This window comes from Exophiala aquamarina, assembly GCF_000709125.1.
Source record: "Exophiala aquamarina CBS 119918 chromosome Unknown aczIA-supercont1.2, whole genome shotgun sequence".
Lineage (NCBI taxonomy): Eukaryota > Fungi > Ascomycota > Eurotiomycetes > Chaetothyriales > Herpotrichiellaceae > Exophiala > Exophiala aquamarina.
This window is the reverse complement of record NW_013550586.1, coordinates 2,166,557-2,184,438: the sequence shown is the minus strand read 5'-3', so window position 1 is coordinate 2,184,438 and position 17,882 is coordinate 2,166,557. Positions and strand designations below refer to the sequence as shown.

Sequence of the window (17,882 nt, the reverse complement as noted above, 5' to 3'; positions counted from 1 at the left end):
ATGGGAAGTACATACATCAGATTCATCTACATTGGAACTAATGGTCTAATTTTTCAAGACCAGGAACTGTCGTCTGTTTCCTAGTGACTTTCGAATTTTCGTCTGACTCGTCTGACTTTCTAGATATCATTCCATCATGGTCAACCAAGATACCCTTCGCTTTCCCTACTGCCAAATCTTTATCTCAGTCTCTCCACCACCTTGATCAAATCCGCCGTGACGCCCATGGCGGTCACTTCGCCACCAGCACCAGAACCTTGAATCACCAAGGGGTTGGCGCCATAGCGCTTGGTATAGAAGCAGATCAGATTATCGCTGCCTGTTAGACTCGCAATCGGAGTTCCCTGATCCACAAACTCCAACCCAACCTTCACTTTCCCAGCAACCACATCCACGGAGCCAACATACCTGACCACTTTCCCTTGCTTAGCAGCCTGGTCCTTATATCTCTCCATCTCACCATCAAACTCCCGTAACTCCTGCATAAACTCATTGGAGTCTTTTGCTGATGCCAGGGCATCGGGAATGAGGCTTTGGACGGGAAAGCTGTCAGGACCTTGAACCTTGAGACCAGCTATTCTGGCAAGGATGGTGAGTTTCCTCGCGACGTCCATGCCATTGAGATCGTCTCGTGGGTCGGGTTCGGTAAAACCGGCGTCCTTGGCCTGGGCAACAATCTCGGACCACTTCCCCTTACCACTTCCGTCGGCGGGTGCGAAGGAGTTGAACAGGAAGCTCATGGTGCCAGAGAATACACCCTCTATGCGTGTGACTTGGTCGCCCGTTGCTACGAGGTCTTTGATCGTTGAAATCACAGGCAACCCGGCGCCGCAGCTTGATTCGTGGTAGACTAGGGCTTTCCCATTGGAGGCATCGACGGCGGAAAAGATGTCGGTCCATAGTTGGAGGTTGCTGGAGAAGGCCTTCTTACTCGGTGTGACGATGCTAATACCGGCGCGCAGGAAGGAGGGATATGCGTTCGCGATGTCTTGGTCGGATGTGTTGTCGACGAGGATGGCCTTGCCTGGGGCAGATGAGAGATAGGTGGAGAGTTCGGAAAGAGATAAGAGTTTTGAAGTAGAAGATGGAAGATCAGATGCATTGATCGCACTGTATGAGGAGTTGTAAAGTTGTTTGGTGGAACGGGAGACGAAAATCAAGCTGGGGCGCAGGGACGAGGGAAGATTGGAGAGCTGTGAGAGGAAGGCTTGTCCGACGCCGCCGACGCCGATGACTGCGAGGTAGAGGGCTGACATTGCGTGTCTATTCCGGAGAGATACTTGAGAGAGAAGAGATGGTGCTCCTTTGCATCAATTGAATTGTGGACTGTGGGCATGAATTTCTTTGTTACTCATAAATATGTGAACAGTGGACCTACGAAAATGCGGGGTAATTTCAATGGAAAATCAGAAAGTGGCATGCAGGAACCACGGGGCACAAACACCCGTGAAGGAAGGAGCTACCGGCCCACTCACTAAATGGTGACGTATTACGTACCACCACTGCCCTGACGGGTCTCAGCCTTGCCACGTCTTGGACTTGTGTGCAATTTGATGGCACGTTGTCAGGCATCCTCGACATCGAGTCTTTCCATACCTGTCGAATGCACGATGCCGCGATCTCAACACCCTGCATCCCGTCCAAACCATCACGCCAATAACACCGCTACGTCATTCATCAACCCGTGGCCGTCAGCAGCCCTACCAACATGGACTGAATTGTTCCAAAGCTCATTTCCATTGGGCTGGTATAGCAAAGCAACCTTGCATGGCCATCAGAAGGCGCGGAAGATCAAAGTCGTGAGCCCAGATTGGGGTCACCCAAATGCGGATGGATTATGGGATGCAGACACCACTGCCACAACCCCTACCACTCCACAGTCCATCATCGGGACATGGCTTGGACACGCCAGTGCGCTTGTCGAGATTCCCCCGCTGCAAAACAATAAAAACAACCACAGCGCTCCTGACGGCCAGAAAGAGAAAGCCATCCATCTTCTCTTCGACCCAATTTTCTCCACCCGCGCTGGGCCAACCCAGTATCAAGGGGTGTCGCGCTTCAAAGGACCCCCCTGCAAGGTCGCAGATCTACCAGGCTGCGACGCCGTCTTCATCTCGCACAACCACTACGACCATCTCGACGTGGCTTCAATCAAAGCCATATTCAAGCATTTCCCTCACGCGAAGTATTTTGTCTCGCTGGGCATTAAATCGTGGCTGCTGGCCACGATAAAGGTCGCGAAGGACGAAGTTGTCGAGCTCGACTGGTGGCAAGATCGTGAATTCGATATATCCAGCCTCGGCCTCACAGCGATTTCGAGGAATTCACTTGACCAGATACAACAGAAGACAAAGAAACAGCCGACCTTGAAAATCTCATGCGTCCCAGCCCAGCACAACTCCGGCCGCAGTCCCTTAGACCAAGCCGCCACACTATGGTGCGGGTGGGTGGTTGAGCGCTTCTCTTCGCAAGACCAAGACCCCTCCTCCTCCTCCTCCTCCTCCTCCTCCTCCTCCTCCTCCTCCTCCTCCGCAGACCAAGCTCAATTCACCCGCAAAGGAGCAATCTACCACGCGGGTGACACAGGCTACCGGCGGCACACGGCCTCAGGTTCGCCCATCTGCCCGATCTTCACCGCGATCGGCGAGCGGTTTGGCCCGCTCGACCTTTGCTTCATGCCTATCTGGCGTGGCGGCAGCCTGGGCTTCATCTCATACTTGGGGCTTCGCCTATCGCATCACGATATTCCCGCAGCCTTACATGCCTCACCCACCGACACTGCCGATATACATTTGGCCGTCACGGCACGGAATACCGTTGGCATTCATTTTGGGACGTTTGTGGGTAGTGAGAATGAGACGGTCGAGGCTGTGACTGAGTTTGCGGATGCCTGCGAGCAGAGGGGTATTCGTTGGTTAGACGAGGGAGGGGAAGGAAATGAGGATGGCGAAGTTGCTAAAGAGGACGTCAATGGGAGGGCTGGGGTCCTCAACGTTGGTGAGAGTCTCGTTGTTGACATCTTGTAAAATATATGGTACACACTACGAAGTCATGATCATCAGGGCGTTAAACATGCAGCGCTTGCTTTTGACCAATCAATAACCATACTCTATTGTGCAAAACCCGGCAAACCAGCCTGGCCACCGATTTCTTCCCAGAAATGGGCGTAGTCCACGCCCTTGGAACTCAAAAGCTTCTTCAACTCCCTCATCGCCTCAGCCTGTCTCCCTTCCGTGAACCCACCGGGCCGGGACGTCTCAAACTGAACCATCTCGATCCAACGGAAGAAAACATCTTCGGCTCCCAGGTCCCTGAGCTTGCACCGGAACGACTCGAGCACCGAGTCCTGCGCCGCCTCTTGCGGCGTTATCACGGCCTCCTCGTGCACGCGCCACACTAGCCACTGCTTCTGATAGTAGACGAGGGCTATATCTTGTAGGTCTTTCAACTGGATAACCCCTCTGTCCACCAGCCGATGCACATCCAGCATCGCCTTGAAGTCGAGGTCCCAGTCCTTGTCGAGGAGGAGGTAGCCCGTCTTTGCGAGGTACGGCTTCCGCATGGCCGCATCGACCTTAACTCGAATGGTCAATTCCTCATCGACCTGCCAGGTTTTGCTCTGCTCCCGCGTGGGCCCCACGAGTAGGGGAGCATCCCATCTTCTGCCGCTCCGGACCACTATCTCCGTGTCTTGGAACCCGAGCGTCCTGCGCCATTCCCACGGTCCCACGAGTCGCAGTGGTTTACTGCCGAAGATGAATTCGCGCGGCCAGCTGCCGATGATGACAAATACGAAGTAGTCCATCATCAACAGCATCGTCCGGCCCGTGACAACATTCATTAACTCCCCTGCATTCGCCCTGCTCGTGTCAACCTTGTAGGCTGTGTCATATCCGAAAATCGTGATAATTTGTTCGAGGTACGCGGGCGCAGCGTAGTAGAGCCGAACGCAGAGGCCAATTGTGATAACGAGATTCATAATAATGGGGACGACGAAGACTCGCTTTTTTATGCTGGGCTCTGTGCGGTCGATGTGGACGAGGTAGAGATGGTCTGTAGGGAGGGTCGAGACAAATGGGCGGAGGGATGCTGGTGCATACTGGAATGGCGTCGGAGGCCCTGAAGCGGCTGACGGCTGAGGCTTGGAAAATTCTGGTTTAGATGGCGCTGTAGGCTTTGCCGCTCGCTTCCCAGCAGCGCGAGCCATAATGTAGGTAGCCTTGGTAAGGTAGGGAGCAGTGTGGTCTTGTGCCTCCTAGGGAATGTTTTGAGTTAAGGGTTACATCCACATACTCAAAGTTTTGAGTCATGTTAATCACGTGTAAGCTCGCGTTTGAGTCAGCTAAGAAACGTTATTGCTCCGGCTTCGGTCTTTCAGCAGCGTATAACCTGACATGTGTCAGCACCAACCCGGTCGATGTTCACAAAGTCATCCAGCATGGAGGTAAAACCAGAGGGCTCGTATGGGTTTGCCGCTGTTTATCCCTGTCACTCTATCAGGCCAAGCACGAACAAGCCATTTCGCCAAGAAGCTTGTTAAAAGCTTGGCTAGAAATTGGTCGGACTGAATGATCTGAACGGACATTGCTGACACGGTCAGGGCTGTTATCCAATCATCTCAATGGTCTCTCCATCTGTGGTCTATATCAGGAACCATTTCTGCTTACGCATGCTTCACTCTCCTTGACATTTTCAAGCCTTCTCGTATAAGTGCTTACTTTTCGACGGTGTGCCTTTGGTTTGCCCCTCGGTGGTCATGACAGCCGTCGAGTATGACATTTAACTACTCTTCTACCCAATGCTAATCTAGTCTTCCCTCCCTTGTTCTTGGATGTATGTGATTTGACAGTTGTATCTATCTCCACGCAATCTATCCCATTTGAACGACTGAGTTCGCTCGTCGACAGATCAGTTGGAAATTTGTAAGATGGAGCCGGTATGGCATATCCTATGTCGCGGCTGAGATCGACGAGATGCATTCGCTAATGCTGCATCTGGGAATGATCCAACAACAACAGCTACCGTTTACAGCATGAAAATCACCCATGCTCTTACAAAGCTAGTTCAAGCGGGCGTTGTCGAGTACAGCAACGACCAAGTCGTCCAGATGGCCTCTACCACCAGCACCATCCACGCAGAGAAGATCACGCAGGCCACCGAAAAGCTGGCACAGGCTGGACTCAGCTCCGACGACGGTCCAACATCTGGTCATCATCTCGCAGAAAAGTATATTATCATCATTGCAGTTGTGTCTGCAATTATTTTGCTTGCTCTGCTGGCTGGTAGCTGCCTCTGCTGGAGAAGATACAAGAAGCGCAGGGCGTATAGCATTGTCAGCCGGTGGGTGGAGAAGAGAGGGAAGGATAAGAGCCTGGCCAGGGACAAAGAAGACATGTTCAATGCCGACATGCAGGAGAAAGAAACTTTCGACATGGGCGTCCCCAAGATTATTGTCGACCGTGGCAGTTTTGAGAGTGGTTATGATGGCGTTAATACTGACTATGATGGGTCGGACTATGGTGGATCTGGATCTAGGCGCCATGGCGATAAAAGAGCACAGTTTGAAGCTTGACCTAATTATTTTCAATTGCGCGGCTTGACATCAGCTCGTCTTGCATTGGCAGGAATGTGTTTGTCACAAAGACATTGGGCGGCGAGTGATCGTATCGAGTCTCCTGGCCACCTGGCAAGCCAGTTTCCTTAAGACTGCTATTGAGGCAGTGCAGCAGTGAAGCATATAGCACCAATACCTCAATGATTTTTCTTATCGTGAATAATCATTACCTGTGGGCATGACACTTTATTTCTGTCTTCCTATTTTCTATATATCGTGACTTTTTCTCCAACACATTGCTCTTTTTAGATGCGACTCTTTCTCCATCGCGTGACCCTTCCCAACCACATTCATGTTAACGATTCCCTCCCGATAATTATGCCTGTAACAGCAGACATCGACCCTAGACCTTCAGTGCCAGCCAACAAGAAGCGAAAGGTAGATGACGCCGATATCGATCCTTATCCAGATTCCAGCAGACCGAAAGGACCCATCAGGGTCGTTGGGATCGCGCCTGGAGGTGAGTTCTTGATCAAAGTCAGTCGAAATGGTCGCAATGATCACTCTGGGAGTAAGGAGGATGACGATATCGAGGTCGATGCCAGTGGAGTAGAAATTGATGAAGTACCTGAAGGAGGTGAGGAAAGTGGAGGCGCAGAAAAGACCGAGCATAACGACAATGATGAGCTTGATATCATAGTCTCAAGTGAAGACTTGAGCTCTGGGCAAGGTATGTCTATTGCAATGCTCCCAGGAACATACATTGAGTCTCATGAAGTACGCTTTAGAGCGAATATGGGAAGAGATATCTTGTTATTTCAGGTCTGATTCTGAGAAATACCTTTACCCATCCGGGCACCTGGACGACACACTTTCAGAGTTATCAGGCAACCTCGAAGCCCGGGGTCCTGGCAGTGGATGGATGGGATCACTCCAGGTCGCCAGTCAAGCTTTCTCCGAGGTCTTCTCTCTGCTCCCGAAAAGTCTCCAGCTCAGAAAGGATCAAAAACCGTGACTTGCTTGCTCTGGCCTGTGCTCATGCGCTAGATGCAAGCGGGATGTAGTAGCCCAACTGGATGCCACCGTGAACGATCTCTTCAAATTGAGACTCAGCACGCACTCTACATCTTGTGTGAGTAAAGAGCATGGCCTTTGAAATGAAAAGCAATTTTTGAAGGCGGAAATAGATGAATGACGACTACCGCTTAAGATTATAGATGATAGACTGGAAGCGATCAAACCGCCATTCAGTTGCCCTTGATGCCCGGATATTGTCTGTCATGCGAATGTACTTCGGATCCTTGGAATCATTTCAGGTCCGATTTACCTAGTAGCACCTAGGGTAGCGTTCAGTCACAAACCCCATCCTCGCATGAATGTATTTTATACTGATTCGATAGCGCCAGAAGGTCGATGCACTAACTCTGGTGGATATATTATGAGTCGATATGAAGCTTACTATGAACGTTTCACCTTGGGCCTGGAGGGAAACTCTGACAAGACATCAGTGCCGCGTGGTGACTTCTCCTAGTGGTCCACTGTTTGCTGATGGCTGTCTCCGGTATGTTTTGTTCACCACAAGAATGAGACGCGAAAAGAAGAGGGACAGCCGATGATCCATCTGATGAGGCAGCATTTCCTATGCAGGCTGTCCTTGTTGGGCGCCTCTGGGTGCCTCTATCGATTCACCTGCTTATGTAATCACGTGTTGACTGCGCCAAGTCTAGACCAAATCCGAAATGTAAACAGAGGAGTCGGACTCGCAGGTCTTACTAGCCTTTGATCTCATCTTATTTGCGCATTAGGGCACCCACACAGACATGAGGTAGTACCATTCTCTTTTCTCAACGTAAAATGAGTTCGCCCGCAAATAAGCGACCTCGGTTTTCGACCTCTCGAACTTCTCTATCTGGTCGCAAAAGCCTTCAGGGTGGTCAGTCCGCTCTGCCTCGACCTTCTTCCGCAGTAAGTTGACTCCAGGAAGGAACAAAGAGCAGACCCTTTCTAATCGAAAAATGCAGACGGGTACACACAGACACCCCAGCACTCAACCTACGTACGACTTCATCACTGGTGGCGCATCCGATGGTCAATCTCAACCTCTAAGACAATCAAAATTCAGACAGTCATCAGTGAGTAGACCAGACAATACTCAAGATGAGAATTTAAGAGCCAGAATCAACTCCCTTGAATATGAGCTCAAGAACTTGCAGCAAGAGCGCGGTCTGCTGGTTCTACAGCATGACAAGGAAATCCAAGAACAACAAGCTAGAGCCGAAGCAGACTTCAAGAAATGTCAGAATGCGGAAAGCGCTGCACAGAAGGCAATTCAGCGACAAGAGGCGCTAGCGCGAGAACTCCGGGAGGCTCAAGACGAAAAAGTTAATGACAAAGCCGTGCTGGAACGAAAGCTACGAGATTTACAGGACCAGAATTCGGCCTTGAAAGAGGATTCGGAAGATGCACAAGCGCGTCTGTCCGATCAGGAAAGACACTACAAACACCAGCTCAACGATGTTGAGGCCAAGCGCACAGCCCTGCAAGAAACAGTCGATGGTGTGAAACAAGAACTCGAAGAGCTTACGCAGCACTTCGAATTGATACAAAATCGACTATCAGCACGCGATGCTCAAGTCGAAAACCTCGAGACAGAGCTACTCGCCTCGAAATCACAGTCTGTTGACAGTGGCGCACTCAATGTGTTACAAACACAGCTTTCCGAACAGGTTGCTCATATTCGTCAACTTGAGACAATAAACAGAGAGCAACTTACGGAACTGAGGAAGTTGCGTGAGGCTCACAGAAGCGTTCAGGTTGTAGAAGAGCAGAAACACGGCTTGGAGATTGAACTTCAAGTGTTGAAGGATGTCCAACGTCAGCTAGGAGAAGCTCAGATACAGAGAGAAATCCTTGAAGATGAGAAGCGTACTTGGACGAGCCTCTTGGAGCGTGATGGGCAGGAGAGCGAATTTGACTCTCCAGAAGCTGTGGTGAAAGCTTTGATCCAACAGCGAATTGAATTCGCATCAATCACCGATCGTGTGGGAAATGTAGAGTCAGAATTGGCCGAAAAAGACGAAATTATCAAAGCTCTGGATGCTGAGAAGACATCTCTAAAGACAGAGCTTGACCAAGCGAAATCTAGTCGAACTCCTCAAGACGATGCTGGCCATGATCAAAAAGCTTATAAGAGGCTAGAGCGTCAGCGAGCGCTAGCCATCAAAGAAGTTGAGTATCTGCGCGCACAGCTCAAGACCTTCGATACGGAAGAGACAATCTTGATGGATAATCAGAACTTCGACGCGCAACGATCCGAGCAGGTTAAGCAGTTGGAGGCGCTGGTGGACCAATATAAATCCGAAATTCATACGCTTCACATGGATATGTCAAAGTTGGAATCAGCCCCTCCAGAAGTTGCTGCACCTCAGGGCGAGCCGCGCGGCACAAAAAGGTCTGCAGAATCTCAGGATGCAGACAGTGAGAACAGTCCGCAAATCGGACCACTTTTGCGCAAGAATAAGAATCTTCAGGTTGCACTCCAGAAGACTGCACAGCAGGCGCAGATGTTGGCCACTGAGTTACAGGCTAGCAAAGCACAACTCAAGGCTTTACGAGAGATAGGCAAGACTAGAGTTCTCGAACTCCGTGACAATCCTACATCAAATGCCGAAATCATCAAGATGTCCACAATACGCACACTAAAAGAGGAGAACGCGGGACTCCTTGCGCAGCTTCGGGGAGAAGACTTGCAAGGTGTGAAAGTTGTCCCTGCCAGCACCGTAGATGCTCTCAAGCTCGATCTCAAAGACATGGAGATGGTCGTGACAGACAAAGAAAAGCGAATGCGACGACAGCGAGAGATCTGGACTCAGAAAGCTGGTGAGTTTCGTGATGTCATTGCTAGTGTTTTAGGATACAAGGTCAATTTCTTGCCCAATGGTAAGGCCAAGGTATCAAGCATGTATTATGGACAAAATCACGAGGCCGATGACGACAGCGATGAAGAGGATGGAAATTACATTGTCTTCGATGGAGACAATGGCACGATGAAAATCAGTGGAGGGCCCGATGGCGCTTTTGGAGCTGATATTAAGGATCTGGTAAACTTTTGGGTGAAGGAGAAGAAGCAGATACCATGCTTTCTGGCCGCCATGACATTGGAGTTCTATGAGAAGCTTTCTGGAGGACGTTCTGGTGATTGATGATGTACGAATACAACTGTTAAGTTCTTGCAGCGTTCAGGGAATAATACTCGGTGCATAACTTCCTCGAGTACCACCTGTGCAGTGAGGGGTACGATATTGGATACATATTTGTCCTAACCCAGATCAGGTTAGAGTATCTCAAAAACCTCGGAAGCACGTGAAAACCCGTTGTGGTGCCAAGACCGGTCTAACCCTGGAGGGTATCGTGTGCATTGTCAGATGCTTCGGACTCAAATCATCCAGCCACTTCCGCTCCAATTTGGGCCATGGGTCGACATCAGGCATCCTCCCCACGCAGAACCTGTTGTCTCGTGCTGACTTGCTACTGTTTCGTCTCACCGGTTCCCCTCCTCCATCCTCTTATTACAGGCCACAGGCCGTCATGCTGTTTCTGGTAGTCGCTTTCCCTCTACAACTTTGAAGACCTGGTCTAATGCCCACACTCTATCCCCCACAGTCCTCACTTCTAAGGATCTGTTGAGTTGCTTGAATTTGCTAAGGCCTGACGTTTTTTCGGTTCAGCCGATGAAACATCGTATTGACGATGAAGGTCCCGAGAGCCATAACATTTAGCCTCAGCCATGCCAAGGCAGTTCTTATTCGTCAATAAGGATGCCGACAGTTCATCTTTGACCCGTAGCACGGCCACTGAGCAGTCCTCCATCAATTCCCACGTTCAGCGTGGCCGTCGGCACAGAAGGTCCGGTAACAACACCGGTCGTTCCGGTAATCGAGCGAGAAAAGCTGTCGGGACAAGCAAGCCGGCTATTCCTGTGGAAGAGGAAGAGGAGGCTATCGTTGTTGATACCCCTAGCACATCGGCCTCGTTAGATTCTCCGATTTTAGACAGACAGGCTACATCCGAGCCTTCGAGAGGCAAGCAGATCAAGATACCTTCGCGACCTCATTCGAGAGCGCAGACCTCTAGATCTACAGAAGCAGAAGAGGAGTCTTCCAATGACCACTCAAGCCAAGGGACAACGTCTAGAGCTAGTTCTGATCCATCTCACAACGCCAAGAAGAAGAGGAAGAAAGGGTCGGTTATGTTGCTAAACTCGAGAGATAGCTCTCCTCGAGATATAACGCAGGTCATTGGGTCCTCAGTAGACCCCTTCGGACAGTCAGTCGTCAAGCTTGACCCCCATGTCGCCAGGCTATGTCGGTATTTCGCCGAGAGCTATCATCCCAGTGTCTGGAATGCAGAACGTTGGGGTTCAGTCGATGGAGCCTACACACATCTGCCATCTGCGAAACTCATCATCCAACGAGCAATGCAGAATGAAGTGGAAATGAATGCTATGCTTGCTGCCATGGCCGCGAGGATAGAAGCTGTCGATCGCATACCCGACCAAGGCACAAACAAATATATGGGCAACGCGTTAGTGGCAGTCAGGCAACGCTTCAGCTCTTCATCAAAAGACCAGCTCTTGTTTATCATATTCCACCTCTATGCAGGTGAGGCATATAGGCAGAATTATCCTGCGGCGAAAATCCACATGCGAGCTGCAAAGGCTTTATTCGCTTCCTGGGGCGGCCTGAATCACATCCCCGATCCTGCGTTGAGGGAGCTCTTCATCATAGGAGATCTTCACGTCTCGGCAGTGCTTTTGGAGCCGACTGAGCTTCCTTGTGACTACGATCCTGGATCATACTGGACCGCTACGCCCTTGGAGTTGCAGCTTGCCCCAGAACAAGACCTCGGCAGTGTAGCTCCTGCTTTCTTAGGACCTGCAACTGATGGATACTTACCTGACGAGTTGGGAGATGTCATGCATGAGATCCGAGAATGTGCTTGGCTATTACGATACGGAACCGTGGAACATTCAGTTGCCTACAAACACGCTCTCAAATGGCTGCAATGGCGAAGCGCAGCAATAAGATGCAAGCTTCTAAGTATGGCCTTTTCAGATGCTAGCTTTGAAGCTATTCGAGTGGCTCTACTCCTATGGGTCCTTATCACGACTGTCACATTAGGTCTAAAGCTCTTAGGACACCGTATGGCACCCAAATTACAGTCCCTTCTCAGGACAGCAAGGAACCCCTATCACCAATGGAAAGGAAGGGTGGACATCCAAATATGGGTCCTAACCATAGGCGCCATGTGCGCCGGCACAGACACGGAAGAAGAGAACTGGTTCATTGAGAGGCTCTTTGAACTCGGCCTGCCCGAAAACATTCGACTGTTCCGAGAAATGCAAGGACCAGAGGCTACGACCACAAGCGTACTTCGAAACTTTCAAGAGAAGTTCTTCTACTATGACAAGATGCAGAAACCGAGGCTGGAGAGGCTAGCTGCGCTCATTGACGTTGGACGATCTTCTACAACGCGGATCACCGATCCGGTAAGGTACATCACTCCCCCGACTTGACGAACCATGGGGAATGACTGTCGCAGATTCGGAGCGGCAGCGGCAGCGGCAGTGGAGATTCGAATAATGAAGATGAAGATCGGATCCCACATAACCAGCGACACCCGTTAATTTCGGGCTGGGACATGACTTGAGCATCGCCAACACCCAGAGTCCTGTTAAATCACCCCAGATTCGACTACCGGATGTGCAATCAAACTACACAAGCACGCAGCATCTTGGCTAGCCAACGAGAGAAATGTGATACAATGGATGGAGCTGACATGATCTTCTGGTCGACGTGCACAATACACACTCGTAGGGTCGCTTCGGGAACAAGCCCAAATTGAGAGGGACTGACAGTCAAGAAATCCCAGAGTGACGAAGCCATTGGTAGACACACGTTCGAACGAGCTCCGCAGAGAAGATCATGCATATATGTAAAATAGGGGAGGAGAGGAGAGATACCAGGGACGGATATGTTATCAACGTTGAGGAATGTTGCATTCGGCAATATGTGGTATGATTAACGATCATGGGAGGGATACTGGCTACGCTACTTAGTACGGTCGCTAAACTGCTATATGGAGAGGATCTGGTTGCTTTCTTCAATTACGTGTCCTCCGTAGCGGTACCTGTGCCTGTGGCATTTGCATGCATATATGGATGCACTACCGAATGAGTCGTCTACAGTATTATGTAGGCACCGAGCTACGCTGCACCTTGACTAGCCTCGTGGGCTAGTCCCCTGTGACGCGAAGGGTCAAGTCAATTTCGAGTCAATGCTGGAAGCCATCCAGGAGTAGGTACAGGGTACTGCTCGGTAGGTACAGTACGTAAAACGAATGTTTTCGTGCTGTATTGTTTGGGGAGCCCCCGGGAGCCAGACGATGCACAGATCCAGACCGAACGATCGTCCTCTGGGCGTCAAGTACGCCATGCCTGGTAAGACGTAGCATGAGATGATCCCATCCGCAATAGCAGTGGTGGACTGGTAGTCCCGTAGTCCCTCGCGGCGGTGGAGGAGAGAATGTCACACAATCTCATGTTTTTTCTCTTTCGTTTTTTAAATCATGTATGATCTCGCATGCATATCTCATCGCTCCCGTGGGATCAGCAGAGCCCAACGATGATTAGCTGGCCTCGTCTGAGAGGCTAGAGCCCACAAGTAGACGAGATCAGCTTGATCTCCAGGCGGAGGAGAACAGTCCAGTCCTGGTGAGCCGGGGGGCGGGGGCGTACTCGTAATTTCATTCAATTTAAGCGGACACGTGCGTGTCAGCTCAGAGCCCTGGACAGGTTAACCTTACATGGGCGATCATTTTAAGCTTATGGGAATGGGAATGGGAACGGGAATGGGCTTGAACCTGAGACGTTGGGGGGAAATGAAGATGAGAATGGGGAGCTGGTGGGTTCCAATTGCTGGACGGAGACGGAAGAGCTTTCTTCCGGCGCACAGACATCCTCGTCCAGTGCTGACTGCACACTGCTTACTGCTCGGTGTTAAGTATAGTACGTCGTATGCGGTGCTCTTTGATGCAGACTGGTAAATGATACTACTGCCAGTATTGCAAGCTGATGCTTGCTTGGTTGCTGAGCAGTGATCAGATCATACCAAGTAGTCGAGCTGCGTCAAGTAAGAGTAAGTCAATGGATGTGGTTCTTTGTCCTAAAGCGCCCAGGATTCTTGCACAATCGCCGTGGACTCCCATTATCTTTGCGGTGGTTTATGAAAAAGCCCTAGACTCATTCCTGCGTCCCGTGAGTAGCTCACCTGTTCTAGATTGAACTATCAATCGGAGAACGACTCGATTTGTCATGGTAAACCAGTAGACCCGCCGAAAGAGTGAAGTCACGGCAGGTCTTCTCATTAATCGACGAATCTGCCCGGCTTCAACGCAACAATATTCCTCGTAATTGGCATTGGCGTTTAGCACTCAGAACTTGCTGAGGATTAGGTATTCCCCCTTTCTCTTCTCTCTTTCGTCCATTAAATCCCTCAATGCATTGAAAAAGCCCACATCCTTGGAGTCCATCTCGTATTCAAAGCCATGTATGCTCAGAAATGCTGTTTACCTTAGTCCTCGAACTTTGTCAATCCATGTCCATGTCCATATCTATCTCTTGTCAATGGGTCTGAGTGGACCAGCCACCGGGTATTTCGCCTAACTCATCTATCGCTTCCGGGTGAGGTGCCGTTCAGCAGATGGGAGGTGTGGTATACAACGTCAGGCGCCAATGTGGGAACCAAGGCAAAAGCCCGAGGATGACATGACCATTTTCATGCGGGAACTCGACACGGCGCTGGGTATGTTGGTAAGGATGGAAAACTCTCAAACATCCCCGCCAGCGGAGCGGGTACGAAGGGTGTGCTCCACGGAGCACTTCATCATAGGGTAAGGCTTATGGTTGAAGTGATCCTGTCGAATCATGTAACTGTATCTTGTATCCCATATCTGCTAAACCATGTGGGTGGCCGGATATTATCGATAGCTTCATGCATGCACTTACTGGCAGACGGATGAAAAGTGAAAAAAAATCTGGCTTGGGACAAGTTTTGACTGGTCACCATGGAAAGGGCGGAGCCCAACGGCCATGGATATATGGTAGTGGGAGTCGAATGGTTTGACCGACGTCCTTGGTAGAGATCGGTTGCATGAAGAGAAAAACTCTCTTTGCGCGAGGGTTGTGAGTGGTCAGTTGCGATGCGATGGACAACTCAACGGCCCTCGAAACGTGCTAGCGACCGAAGCTGACTCCCGCAAGGGCAGTTCTTTATCAGATTGCCGATATGGATAATGAAGATCATGATAAAGAATACGCCTGCAAGCTGGGCCCCCACCTGACAGCGTTGGCTTTTTGGTCTCCAGTGGGAACAGGTTTGTGCCTGACTAGATCCCGGCACACAGGAAGGTGTTGACTTGGCAGCGATGCGAGGCGGCAGGCGGCTGGTCCGAAAACTTGAGACTCGAGACTCAAGATTCAACAGTGAGAAGCAAACTGACAGGAGACTTCTTATTCGACTGCCAAGTCCGTTCCTGCATATCCGCACAAGCCTGCGTTTGTTCCGTGGTATTTTGTCGGCTGCAGGAGCCGCCCGAGAAATATCCACCTTGCCCTGATCCCTGGAATATTCTCTCCAGAACTTCCTGGGATATCCCATTCCTGTCGAGGGCACCATTCATGGGATGAGATTGCCACAGGCACTGCTCATTCCACCTTGTACCAGGTAGGTGGTACGGGCACATTGTAAAAGACACAAACTTGGTCATTGATTCTGCCGAGGTTCGCGATGCAACTGACTGTCGAAGGTGGCATCCAGTGGTGCCTGGTGCAGTGAGATGTGTCAGTCTCAGGAATACCGGCTTCAACAGCGAGTCGCAAACGCAGACCGGGTGTGTTGGCAGACCAATAGCAATTGCAGGCATATCTTGGAAATCCTGAAGTTTGGATATTCCGAGAAGACTTGCCGTAAGGTGTGGTCAACTTTGGTTTGTTATCGTGCGAAGATCTCGGGCCACTGACAAGTTGACAACACCCGAGCACAGGACAACCAATCCGCAGAAGAGCGAACGATTAAGTTTGGTCATTCGCGTGGCATTTGCTCGGGGGGCTGGTAAACAAACCGATGCACATGGCATTCATTGGCCAAGTTGGGTGATACTTACACCGCAGCAAGAGGAGAAGAGCATCAGCCTGTTGTTGAAGTGCATTTTTCAGACTGAGGGTGGAAAGTTCGATAGCAAACAAATCCTCTGCCTCTGGGCAACCGAAACTGTGGAATTCAAGTGTGCGGCCAAGCAAAGGGACCCCACCGACCATTACATGGGTTCACGTGAACAGCAAGTGCCGGTCAGAAGAGGGATCTGGGCTGTCCTCCGTACTCCAGGTATTCGTAACCTCTGTTGCCAGCCTCCCAGCCTCCCAGGTCTCCAGGAGATGACAGACAGCCTGACACGTAGACAGACCGGCGCTGGCCTACGAGGTAAGGTGCTCCCCTTTGCTGGCAGATTTGAAGCTCACGACATCCACGATGGCGGACGCCAGTTGACGTAGGCGACAGGATAAGCTTGAGTTAACGCCAGGTACGCGAAGAAACAGCGCCTCCCATTTGCCCAGCGCCTGGAAATTGGGCAGAGTCAACTGGAGCTAGGCCGTTTCACTCTGGCGGATCCAAGCCTAACATTCGTGCAAATGCTTGGCTCTAGCCTGCAGTAAGCACGTACCGACAGGGGAGGCCTGGCGCGGTCCACAGTCCGTCCCAGGCGGTCCCACCCTCTTTTCAAGCCACGGCCAGCCTAATCCTCCGAGGGAGCCCCCCCGGACGAGGTGTCCCATTGGGGCATTCCCAGCTGCCTGCTCCGCTTTTGGCCTCTGTGCTCTGTTCCTGCGTCCAGTGCTGCAAGGTACGGCCGCCCCCCCCCCCGGCTTCCTCTCCTCTCTCGTCTGCTCCTGTGCTCCTCCTGGCTCGGCCCCATTCCTGTTTGTTGCATTGCGTTGCCTCTTCGCCAGGGCCAACGCCAACACCGACTGACCCTCTTCCTCCCTTTCCTTCTCCCATCAAAGTTTGTGTCCTCGTGTCCACTGTCCACCGTCCACCTCTGTCAGGATTATATTATTGACCACAGACGTCTCTACAGACCGTCGTCCGCTCTTTTTTGCTCTCCAGCAGTGCCAGCCTACGCTCGCGTTCACTCCTTCACGCAGCAGCTTTTTCGCTCCCTTCGCCCTCCCTCACTCATTACTCAAAACAAACAGACTCGATCTGAGATCGTCACTCCACAAACGCAGCTTCACTCCTTTTCAACTGCTATCAGACACTTCCACCTCTTGACCGGACCTTCAAGACCCAACCCAATACCAAAGATGCACTGCACAATGAAGACCTTGGTGCTGGCCACCCTCGCAGTCGGCCAGGCCTTCGCCGCCTCGGTGGGCAATGTTCACTCTGCTTTCCACAGCCATGCTCGTAAGCATGACCACGTCCAGTCCGAGTAAGCCCAACTGTCCTAACCAGACTCCCATCCAACATGACTGACCACTCCGACAGGAAACGCGCTGCCGCCATCACTGACGCAGACATGAGCAAACTCTCCGCCCTGGGTGTCCTCTCCTCAGGTGTCAACTCCTACGCCCCCAACGGAGCTGTTTGGCTCGGCGACAGTGGTGCCTACAAGAGCGAGTTCTCCAACCAGTCGGGCGAGGATCTGATCCTGGTCGTCTGGGGCGTCGCTGGTTCGTGGGTCAATGTTGTTCAACCTCAAATCACCGCATCCATCCCCGCAGGACAATCCATCTGGCTTTCGTTCGCCGATGGTGTGTCCGGTGGCTTCACCGCTGTCTATGGCGATACCCAACTTGTCAACGGACAGCTCTCCAATACCTGGGGTGAATTTACCTTTGGCCAATGGGGCGTTGTTGACGTCTCTCGAGAGGTCAAGATGGACGGCCACAGCCTGAGCATTGTCGGCCCTTCTTGCACCACTGACATGAACACCTGCGTCTTTGTCTGCTCCACAGGCAACGTATGCATGTATGACTACCTCCTCGTCAACTGTGAAAACGGATCGCAACCCGGTGCCAACTACGGTATCCATGAGGGTGCCCCCTCTGGCGGCTGCGGCGGCATGGGCTCCGCTGTCAGCCTCAAGACTACCTTCACATAAGCCACTTCTGCAACACAAGCAAAAGGGGGTCGTCGTTCATGGCATGGAGTTGGTCAGGGGGTTATTTTTAGATCCTGGGTCACGACTTGACATCTTTCGTCCGACATAT

General features: G+C 51.3%; 6 protein-coding genes across 6 annotated transcripts; 4 read left to right on the top strand and 2 right to left on the bottom strand.

The window, feature by feature from the left end:
• Positions 1–179: 179 nt before the first annotated feature.
• On the bottom strand, positions 180–1,256 carry A1O9_02606 (homoserine dehydrogenase; the record flags this gene model as incomplete). Its single annotated transcript, XM_013408178.1, has 1 exon — positions 180–1,256. One exon carries the CDS (start codon positions 1,254–1,256, stop codon positions 180–182), a length of 1,077 nt encoding a protein of 358 aa, XP_013263632.1.
• A 354-nt stretch (positions 1,257–1,610) lies between these two features.
• A1O9_02605 (uncharacterized protein) lies at positions 1,611–3,026 on the top strand (the record flags this gene model as incomplete). The annotated part of the gene is made up of 1 exon (XM_013408177.1): positions 1,611–3,026. The coding sequence occupies one exon, from the start codon at positions 1,611–1,613 to the stop codon at positions 3,024–3,026; it is 1,416 nt and encodes a 471-aa protein (XP_013263631.1).
• An 83-nt stretch (positions 3,027–3,109) lies between these two features.
• Positions 3,110–4,440, bottom strand: A1O9_02604 (uncharacterized protein; the record flags this gene model as incomplete). The annotated part of the gene is made up of 2 exons (XM_013408176.1): positions 3,110–4,255; positions 4,411–4,440. 2 exons carry the CDS (start codon positions 4,438–4,440, stop codon positions 3,110–3,112), a joined length of 1,176 nt encoding a protein of 391 aa, XP_013263630.1.
• A 3,129-nt stretch (positions 4,441–7,569) lies between these two features.
• Positions 7,570–9,756, top strand: A1O9_02603 (mitotic spindle assembly checkpoint protein MAD1; the record flags this gene model as incomplete). The annotated part of the gene is made up of 1 exon (XM_013408175.1): positions 7,570–9,756. The coding sequence occupies one exon, from the start codon at positions 7,570–7,572 to the stop codon at positions 9,754–9,756; it is 2,187 nt and encodes a 728-aa protein (XP_013263629.1).
• Positions 9,757–10,340: 584 nt separating this feature from the next.
• Positions 10,341–12,065, top strand: A1O9_02602 (uncharacterized protein; the record flags this gene model as incomplete). The annotated part of the gene is made up of 1 exon (XM_013408174.1): positions 10,341–12,065. A coding segment is annotated over one exon (1,725 nt), but the record flags the coding sequence as incomplete, so codon positions are not given.
• Positions 12,066–17,137: 5,072 nt separating this feature from the next.
• On the top strand, positions 17,138–17,773 carry A1O9_02601 (uncharacterized protein; the record flags this gene model as incomplete). Its single annotated transcript, XM_013408173.1, has 1 exon — positions 17,138–17,773. One exon carries the CDS (start codon positions 17,138–17,140, stop codon positions 17,771–17,773), a length of 636 nt encoding a protein of 211 aa, XP_013263627.1.
• Positions 17,774–17,882: the final 109 nt, after the last annotated feature.